The 10,945-nt window shown below is 41.0% G+C and overlaps 1 protein-coding gene across 2 annotated transcripts in view; it reads right to left on the bottom strand.

The window, feature by feature from the left end:
• Window positions 1-980: 980 nt before the first annotated feature.
• Window positions 981-10,945, bottom strand: part of LOC102778858 (plexin-A1-like) — a 304,340-nt gene continuing 294,375 nt past the window's right edge. For both annotated transcript variants that reach the window (XM_006785272.3, XM_006785273.3), the window contains exons 32-33: window positions 10,135-10,285; window positions 981-7,156 (exon numbers count right to left, since the gene is read on the bottom strand). In XM_006785272.3, coding sequence (XP_006785335.2) covers window positions 7,061-7,156; window positions 10,135-10,285 — 247 coding nt within the window. In that variant the 3' untranslated portion in view covers window positions 981-7,060. The remainder of the gene's footprint in view (window positions 7,157-10,134; window positions 10,286-10,945) is intronic.

Genomic DNA, 10,945 nt, shown 5'->3' with positions numbered 1-10,945 from the left:
TACTTGGATGAAAATACTTTGCAGTCCATGAATACTAGAAGTTTACAAAGCATCACCATATGCTGTGTTTGCTCCCTTGGTATTTTCTGCTAAGGATTTATTGTTCGCAGGTCTTTTTGCAATCAGCTTTGTATGTAATGATGGAAAATCTGCGGGGGTTTAGATTAGGTGACTTGCCCATTTAATAATATTTAATTTCTTTGCTTTAAGAAATGTATAAGTTGCTCTTACAGTATGATTTGGGTCTTTATCCATTTGAGTCTGACTATGCACTTCAGAATTCAGTCTTCTATTATCAATACCAGTTACAGCCAGACAAACCCACGTCATTACACTGGCCCCACCATGTTCAACGATTGATGTGCTGTGCTTCAGATCACAAGGTGTTTTAAACATATTGTCCTTTGCAGATTCACGATAATCTTGCCATTCAAGAAAAAAACAAAGAAGATTTATACTATAAACAAATTCAATGGCACTGGGAGATTCAAAAGCACATTTTCCACCAGGTCATTACTGCAACACAGCACTCATGTCTGACAGTGTCATTTGAGGATTCACTGGTCTGACGCTCACTGGGATAATTTCAGTCTTTTCACATGAATGGGAAAGTGACTAGATATGGATGGATGGATGATTGTACTCTTGAAACTGAGCTTTGCATCTTCATGACTCACATCAGTAAGAGATTTCTGACAGTAAAGTCTGCAAAGTAAAGGCTTATCATCATCATTTTCAATGTCCTCCTCAACATCGGTGCAGTAAAACAGAGGGGGAACGAGTCAAACACAGGCAGCAGTTTTTGCTCTACCAGAGTACAATAATACTGTATTTAAATCTCACATGTGCTGCTTTTGATCTTCCGTGTTCTCTCGTGATGACGAGCACTTGAGATAAACCAAAAACTTGTTACAACTTTCAAATCCGCAACTTTGAGGGTATGTAGGGATATGGAAGAGCAATAAAAACATCAGACGAGCCAGATTTAGCAAAAAACATGTTTAATCTCTCCTTGATGCGTGTCTATTTACACGTAATAAATCTGCAAAATAGGAAAGAGCAGGATATTTACACGGGCGTGAAACAGCCAAAACCTGTCACAGCAGCTTCAAGTCTGAAACTCTTAAAAAGGTATCAGAATTCATAAAGTATTAAAACTCTTTAAGGTATTTTTTTCTTTCTACCTCTCTCCTCTTTAATCTGTGTGTGAAGTTATTTTATGTCCTCTGCTCCGTCTCTCAGATGTACTTTAATCAAAGTGAACTCAGCAGGCGAGGAAGCTGGAACTGCTGGGTTGAAAAACCCACGAGTGCTGCTGTTGGGGGTTAGAAATGGCAGATGAGGGCAAGTTTAAATGTTGTGTGGCGATGTTTCGTCCAATGGAGGGTGCATCCCATATGGGCAAATAGATACATTTGACATATTTTCATAAAATGGCTTAAAAAGTACAAGAAATGAAATTGGTTCCTGGATTTTATTTTTCTAAAAAAGGCGCTGTTCTTTTCTCAATAAAATAACAGTGTTAGATTAGAAGATTGATACCACTCTCATGTAATTTATACCAATCTTAACTTTAGCATAAAGAAGGGGAAACGTCTAGTGCGCTATAATCCTTACATCTTTAAATCAAGGTCCTTTACACTGGCTTTTATGCCTGGACTATTAATAATGAACAGATACCCATTCTTGGCTAACAAAATCCACTAATTATATGTCATGTTGTTGTAAATATTTTGTCAAATTGGATGACGTTTTTCATGAAATGCAATCTACATTCAAAATGAAACATGAACTTAATGAACATTAAAAGTTGGAAAAACCTTTCAATAAAACTCTCAATAAAAGCTTTGCTTTTTATCATCTTTACTTAAGACAGACCCTCATATGAAGCTGGAAGATATTTCATCTTCAAATCTGTACACAAGCAAATTCAAAATAGCTGACTTCTGGTTAGACTATGGGTATAGCCACAAGTTGGATTTTTTTATAGGCCCACACGATGGCTAATTTTGTAGGGGCCGTTATTATGCCATCTATATCTTACATCCATGCACAAGAGCCATAAAACATGAATATGTAAGCTCTGGTGTGTCTGCAAAGCTTTGTTAATTACTAATCACGTTTAGTGCTGTTGTTTGAAATAATATTTGAACAAAATCTTCATCAAGCTGTTTATATTCTAATTGGCTAGCTAGGCTACCTGTTTGTTTTATCTTATCTCTTCAGGGCTCTGTGCTAAACTAAGCTAACCATCTGCTAGCTCTGACTTCTCATACAAAAAAGTAATGTCAAAGTTGTAATAATTCTCTCCTTAAAGTGAGAAAAACCAAGAAAGCAAATAAGCACATTTAGCCCATTACTTTGAGAAAAAGACTTTAAATAGCAACCTCAGGCTAAAAGCTGCCTACAGACATTTCATGTAATTAGCTTACTTTAATCTTGTCTTAATATTAGCATGAAAACAAACAATAGCCTCAATCAAAATAAAGCAACCCTAATAATATACATCAACAAAAGAGATGTAATTTATCATTTTAGAGGGATTTTTGTGTCAAATCTTCTTAATTACATTCACTGTTTGCAGGATACACTCCCCCCATAACACACACCCTTAGATAGCATATTATTTTCACACTGTCTCCAATTACATGGATGCAGTTTTTTACATAGCCATCTTTGAGGGAGTTATCATGCCTGGTTAGCTCTTGACTACTTTAGTATAAGCTAGGCTAGATGACACATGACTGGTATCAGTCTAGTAATCTCACATTTAAAAGGACATATATATTTACATATATTGTATTTGTTTGTCAATTTTTGACATGGACATTGAACAAAATAGGAATCATGTACATGGAAAAAAGCATATAATTTTCCATGTGGGTAGAGGCTGACAAGGCACAGCAAAAACCTATGTGTCTGTCAATCGCCAGGAGAATCTCTTTCACCACCTCTTTTCTTTTTCCACTCCACCCTCCTTTTTGACTGTGTTTTTCTACATGAAAAGAGGGGGAAAAAACAACCCAGATGTGATGGAATGGACAATGAAGCGGTACCGTGGCCTTCAAAGCACTTCCTCTGCCTTGCCTGAGTCTTTTCATCTTTTACCTCAACAAGTGCTGTAGCAGAAAACAAGAAGCACAAAACTAAGAAACAAAAGCATCAAAAACCAAATGGGCCTTATCTCACCATCTCTATTTTTTTTTTCTTTTTTTACTCCCTACAAAATGATCCTAGGGTCACTAACAACGACTTCTTTCAGTATCACAAAAATCATTTTTTACAAGTCTTCAACTGAGCAAGTGAACACCAGTCAAACATCAATGTAAGAGTCCACATCCTCAGATTGTTTCATTCATTCAATTTGAACAAAACGTGTTAATGAACGCCTGTACATGGAAGTAGCATTGCCTCATTCATCAAGGATAAAGACGGAGGCTGCTTTTAAATCACTAAAACTGAACACTAAAAGTTTCTTGTGGAATAAGTGAAAACAGCAAAGAAAAGTCTCTTATCACAGAGCTGTGCTCGGGTTGCAGATGCATAAAGCTTTGGTCAGTCTCTCTGTATGTTATGTTACCCTGTGCAGATCAGTGGTTCAAGTATTTAAGAACATACAGTACGTTGTCATCCAATCCAGACGCACATTTGTGCTGTCAGATAAAAACATGGTGTATGGGTGTGAGAGGCTAGCATTCAGATTAGAGATTCGAATGTACACTGGGCTTTTAAAGGGTCCATGTCTTGTTCTATTATTCTTTGTTTTAGAGCTTTTACTTGACAGCAGCAATATGTGTTTGGTTTGGTGGCATCTGGCTTGGTACAGGTCTGGTAATTATATGTGGGAAAAATACTTAACTCCCTGACAATATGGACAAAGGAAGAAGTCAAAAGGCTAAAGACTGGACAACTTGCACATTAGCATACAACTTGTGCTAATGCTTTGAAGTAAAAAAAAAAGAGAGAGAGAGCTCACCCTTGATTTCTCTGTGAATTGATTGTTTAAGGTAGCATGTAACAAGCACGAACTAATTGCTAACAGCCGGCTCGCATGCAGCGCCTGCCTCACAATAACGAGGAAACGACTGCGCCAACTTCGACTTCTTGCCAATACTTCTTTAGGATTTGTCCGTGTGACAAAGCCTTAGACTGGAAGGACTGCTGCTCAAATATAAAATCCCAAAGAGACGAATGTGTGACTGAATCCTTTAAACTTAAGTAGCTGAAACACCAGTCGCACCAAATGTGAAAGTCACACTTTCAGTTCAAGCTGTAGAACAGCTGTGACATTGAATTATCACTTGGGGAATTCATCAGTTTGTGGTCCGTCTGGTGCGTTTTAAGGTGTTCACACACTTTTTAGTCCACTAGCAGCTAATCTTCGTTCTTCACAGCTTAGGAACAAACAAAATAATTATTTCATTGTAACTTTGAATTACATAAAAATACATTAGAGCCTCGACTGTAAATGTTCATTTTTAGATTAAACGTTTAGCAACTGGAGCACTGAAACGGCTTTAATATTACATATTAGACAGGTTTCTTTTCCAGGGTAATCTGTCACTAACATATAATATACCTAAGTAAGTGTCTTGTGCAGGGATGCATATGGTTACATTAACTTCCAGTTACGAAAGAGATTCTGGTTTGTGAGGCTCCTGATGCAACGCAAAGCTCTTCAAAGCCATCTGAACTGGTCTGAGAACCCTACTGTTATCTGGTTACAAGGTCTCCAATGGAAGAAAAAAAAACTCTGAGGGAAGCACTGCTGAAGAGGAAGCGAACATAAGCAATTTTGATGCAACTGTTTTCTTTGAAGTTACAGTGTCCTAAATGGTGCATTTAACCCTACTCTTTTACACTATTTTTTCCCATTTATTAACAAAGCAAAGACATGTAGAGAAGATTTTTTTTCAGCTCATCCGTGTGATCTGGGTGTTGATATGTCTTATCTGGTGGTCTGAAATTCATGATACGCTTTTACAGGATGAAAGAACATATATACATCACCTTGGTTTGTATCTTCTGGCCTTGATAAGTAGCTGTGTACACTCCTAGGGAAGAGGAATGTTTCTGAATGTTAACGCGGAGCAGCGCATGGTGCAAGGAGAACATTTGCACTGTTTTTTTCTCTTCTTTTTTTTTAACCCTACAAAACCACAGAACAAAATAAAAGAGAGAGAAAGGCCTTCAACTTGTACAAAAAAACCCCCACTCACATAAATCAAGCTACATTTCATTATCTTTTTTCATAAACCACATTCACATTTTCAAAAAACGGACCCTTTAGCTTTACCGTCGTCACTTCGGAGTAGAAAACAACAAAAACAAATAATAAAACCAAGAAATATTAGACAACATCTTCTGCACAGCAAAGACTAGCCTTCATTTTTGGATGGCACAACTTATAGAAAAAAAATGTGTTTCAGACAAGCGGGGAAGTCTAGAAAACAAGATCGGGAAGCTGTAAAGCACAGTGTGCCAGGGATCAGCTTAAAGGACTGCTTGGTTGCCTCTGCGGTCTGCTAACACAGCATGAGGCTGGCTTCCACACAAGTGACTTTTGTCTCATCTAAATCAGCTGACTGGGCCTTGTGTTGTATTTGGTTTCTCTAAAAAACAAACACAAAAGCACTGCAGGTTGGTTTGCTCGTAGGCGGCCTCCAGACATCATTTGCCTTTTTGCTATCTTCAGAGCCAAGGATGTAGCACGCAATGGCCCCGAGACCTCACGAAATATAGAAAGTGTCTGCGTATGATATATTTATATATATATATTTGCCATTTACCTATTTTTAAACTTTCAGTCACTAAGCATGACAACATTTTCATCGTAGCACGTTTCATCTAAACGGGAAAAAAAAAGAAGTCTCTTCGCACTAAACAACATTCAAAGTAAAACATGGCACAGGACGACTTTTTCCTCGTGTTTTTCATAATTTTTCATCTTGGAAATATCAAATCTTCGTCTCAAACGGATCTTTTGTACATTGAAATGAAAAACAGTTTGTTTTTTTTTCCCAGTATTTCATTTGTTTTAAAAACGAAAGGTTTGTATTTATATCTATCTATCTATCTATATATATATATATATATATAGATATTCATATATCCTCTTCTCTCTTTTGATTTAGCTTTGTTGTGCAAATTCAGCAGTAACACAAGAAGTGGCACAGCACTGGGGAGAGTAGGCAGTTGGACGGGCAGAATCAAATGCAGTAACAAATCAAATACAGAGTTATGAAACTGACAGCATCCTTTGTTCGACTACAGAGGAATTCATGTCGATGGAGTGTTGGAAAGTCAGTACTGGAGGAAGAGTTTCCCTGCAAAGTCCTTCCTCCCGGTTGCCACTCTACCGAAGAGTCTTTGAGCAACACGCTGAATCTCTACCTGCTCTGTGGCTGCTGCTCTGTAGCTGTCCCTGACCTTTGACCTCCTTGTGGAGGAGAGCAACAGTAAAGAAAGAGAAATTCCTCACAGGAATCAAGTATTCTGGATTTTTTTTTTTATTTTTTATAGGCTCAGAGTCAGAACTGCAGCTCTGGCTGTGAAAAGATACTAGCTCTGGGCTTGTTTCAGGTCCAGCTTGATGAGTTTCTGGTCACCACTGTGCATGTACCATTCCTGATTGTGGCCAAAGCGGCTCCCGTGTAACTGTAGACGTGATGAGGGACTTGATGAAAATAAACGCTCTCCTGAGCTGAGGTCCAAAATCGGCTGAGGTTGGGGACGCACTTGATTTGGTTGTTATGGCAGGCTCAGAGAAGAAGAAGAAAAAGAAAGGCAATGGGGGAGGGGGTAAAAGTCAACCCGGTTGCCGGGACTTTAGTTCCAAACTCTGCTGTCTCTCTCGAGTGTGCTGCTGCTTGCTGGGTGCTTGTGTTCTCGCAGTCCTTTCTGCTGCTGTAGATTGTTGTTTGTGACGGCGATGGCGACAGACTTTAAACGTCAAGGGTTAAAACGGCGAGGAATGGGGGAGAGGGGGTCAAAGTTGTCGGGGAAAGGCGTGTTGGTTAGCCAGTTCTCCTGCCAGCTGAGGTGCGCCATTGGCTGATCCTCAGCTAGATAGAGCCATGGTGTCGATGACCTGTTCCAGCTTGCCGCGTAGTCGCTGTCTGCGTGACTGTTCGTCCTTCTGTAGCGCTGACAGGATCTGGACACACGAAGGGAAACAGATTAGAGAGACGCCTTTAAAACCTCGAGCATGCGGCAGTGTAGCGTGGGTGCCGCTGTTATGCTCCTTAGCCATAAATTCACAGCTACATGAGCCGAAGGAGCACTCTGTTGCTAATTTCCCTTTTAGTGGTTAGCGACTAAAATTGCATTCACGCTGACAACAAGAGCAGGGCCGACAGGGCAGGTGTTATGGCCAGTGGAATGTCTTGTGATTGGATGTTAATGGCTACTGAGAATGACCAACTATTTTTCATGATGAGAGTGGGGAAAGGAGGATGTGGTATGAGTGTGAGGACGTGTGCATTTTATCTTTATTTTTTAATGCGTCTGTCTTAGCGCATTTGTTAGAAGATGGGGGCCGTGCAGCTGTCTACATCTGGATAATAGGTCATAATGAAGGGGAGCAGTTGGTTTAAATACAGCCAGCTGCAAACAGCCAGCTTAACTACCGTCATACTGCGGGTATGGAAGAATGGAAACAAGGAAAAGTGGGGGCGTAGCTCTCGCCAATTAAAAGCATACTAAAGGTTGAGGAGGGAAAGGTGTGTAGTATAGATATAAGGCTCTATTTATAAAACAGCACATTCCATACAAGCATATTTCAGCAGCTCACATGTTTGGAGAAGCAAATAACACAAATATAAAGAAAATGCACAGAAAAATTAACCATACATTTGTTGGCTTATATATATATATATATATATATATATATATATATATATATATATATATATATATATATATACTAGAAACTAGAAGAAGAAACCCTAGCAGCACCTTTAATGCTCACTGTTTAGCACGTTCGAATGCGAGGTAGTATAAAAATGTATCATTAAAAAAAATGAAAAAGCACGAAGGCTGAAGTTTTAGCCAAAGATATCCCTCAATATTTGAACTGAGTTGGAGAGTGAAACCTGCTGCAAAACTGATAATTCCACCCAATCTGAAGTACTCTCACGTTCACGTTTACCATCTGAGCATTTTCTCTTGATTAGATTTCTAAAAGCCATCAGTGTTAAAACTGGATTACATTTAGTTCAAAAGTGAAAGTTTAACAGACATCTTTAGATCAGACTGAGCTTCCATCCATCTTCTTCCGCTTTATCCGGGGCCGGGTCACGGGGGCAGCAGCCTAAGCAGAGAAGCCCAGACCTCCCTCTCCCCAGCCACCTCCTCCTCCAGCTTATCTGGGGGAACACCAAGGCGTTCCCAGGCCAGCCGAGAGATATAGTCTCTCCAGCGTGTCCTGGGTCTGCCCCGGGGCCTCCTCCCGGCGGAACACCTCACCCAGGAGGCACCCAGGAGGCATCCTTGTCAGATGCCCGAACCACCTCAGCTGGCTCCTTTTGATGTGGAGGAACAGTGGCTTTACTCTGAGCCCCACCCGGATGGCTGAACTTCTCACCCTATCTCTAAGGGAGAGGCCAGCCACCCTTCGGAGGAAGCTCATTTCTGCCGCTTGTATGCGCGATCTGGTTCTTTCGGTCACTACCCACAGCTCGTGGCCATAGGTGAGAGTAGGGGCGTAGATCAACCAGTAAATTGAGAAATTCGCTTTTATACTCAGCTCCCTCTTCACCACGACGGACCGGTGCAGCGTCCGCATCACTGCGGCCGCAGCACCAATCCGTCTGTCGATCTCCGGCTCCCTTCTCCCATCACTCGCAAACAAGACCCCGAGATACTTGAACTCCTCCACTTGGGGCAGGAACTCATCCCCGACCCGAAGTGGGCACTCCACCCTTTTCCGGCTGAGAACCATGGCCTTAGATTTGGAGGTGCTAATCCTCATTCCCGCTGCTTCACACTCGGCTGTGAACCGTTCCAGTGCGAGCTGGAGGCCATCACCCGATGAAGCCAACAGAATCACATCATCTGCAAAAAGCAGAGATGAGATTCTGAGGCCACCGAAGTGAAAGCCCTCCGCCACTTGGCTGCGCCTAGAAATCCTGTCCATAAAAATTATGAACAGAATCAGTGACAAAGGGCAGCCCTGGCGGAGCCCATCACCCACCGGGAACGAGTCCAACTTATTGCCGGCAATGCAAACCAAGCTCTTGCAACGGTTGTATAGGGATCGAATGGCCTGTAGCAATGGGCCAGACACCCTATGTATAATATCATGTCTTTATAGATATGCTATATTGAAAATTCCTTGGGAAAATTTTGAGAAAAACTTAATAATGTTGTCCTCATCTGTATTTGTATGAACCTGGAAGGTCAAAACTAACTGTTCCTACATGGCAGTGCAGCACGATGGCGTAGCGGTTAGATCCTCATAGGTTGTGGGTTTGAATCTGTGGGCTGTGCTGATGATAACGAGACGCCTTTTTTTTTATCTAAATGTAGCTGTCTTATGAACATCCTGAGATGAGCCTTTTAACATTCACTTTTTTCTTCATTAAATACCGTGTGCTACTTTTTTAAGCAAAGAGTAAAATGAGTGATGATGGTGTTGGAGAACTTCTCATCAGACACACACTATGAACATGATGGCACGTGGGTATATAGAATTTAGCGGTTTACATCCCAATAAGTGCATTTAATGTCTTGCTTGAGACTCTACTGGTTGTTCGTGATTTGTTTTCTTAACTGTGAATGCTTATTCAATACAATGAATAAGCATCCTTAAAATGTGCCACTATTTCATTAACGCATTCTTGAGTTTTAATCAGCTGGTAGCAGCAAAGGATACTGTGCAAGCAGGTCTTTAAAAAAAATCACCTAAATTCTGTTAAGCTCCATTAAGTTCATAATGTGCTGAGCTCATGCCTTAATGTGCATCCTTAATGGTGGTAATACCTTCCAGCTTGTACCGATGTGGACTGGTTATCAGTGTTATTGAATTAAAATGACCTCATGGTATTAGTCAAAACAAGTAAAGGGAGGCAGAGCGCGAATAATTACAACATTCTTCCCTTCTTCTATATTTAGTGCTGGGCAGTGGGAGCTTACCTCATCTTTGTATTTGACGATGTAGGAGTAGATCTCATGCAGCGCTGACATGCTGTTGAACTGGCTGAGGTGCAGCCGGGACTGCTCCGCTAGGTAGGCACTCATGTCCTGATCGCTGATGGCTGGCATGCGGGAGATATCGGAGTAATACCTAGACAAGAGTTCAGGCAGAGTTTCGTGTCATGCCACCTTTGTGTCCATTCAGACCTTGACTTACTGCCTCGACCTAAGCTTCCCATTGAAGGATTAATGCAGCTTAATACAATTTCTTTGCTGATGGTTAGCACCTTGTTAGAGCACACATTGACCTACTTTGCCATTTAATTGAAAAATAATGAGATTAGTAAAATAAGAGACGACTCAATTCAACTCAGTTTTATTTATATAGCACCTAAAGTCACCTAAGGGCGCTTCTGCTACAATAACCAAACAATTAGACGATCCCCTATGAGCAAGCACTTTGCAACAGTGGGAAGGAAAAACTCCCTTTTGAAAGGAAGAAACCTCTGCTAGAATCAATCTCAGGGACAGGCAAGCGTCTGATGGGACCGTGGGGGTGAGGGGAACACAGGAAAACAAAGCCAAATTCAGTTTTTTCAGATGCCCACCTGCTTATGTAACTCGGGAATTGATGGCTTTGTTGTCATGGTTGATTTTAGGGCCCTGGGTCGTTCTATCCCCCTTATGTAACAAAACTGCTTAGCATTCCCTTTGCAAGCCCCAGCTCCTGATCGGTGCATACATGTGCTCTTTATTTTGCCCTCCTCGCCTGACTATTTCTCCTGTCTCCCTCTTACTGCCATCTTTGACT

This window comes from Neolamprologus brichardi, chromosome 20, assembly GCF_056152115.1.
Source record: "Neolamprologus brichardi isolate AB-2024 chromosome 20, ASM5615211v1, whole genome shotgun sequence".
Lineage (NCBI taxonomy): Eukaryota > Metazoa > Chordata > Actinopteri > Cichliformes > Cichlidae > Neolamprologus > Neolamprologus brichardi.
This window is presented reverse-complemented; position numbering and strand designations above follow the sequence as displayed.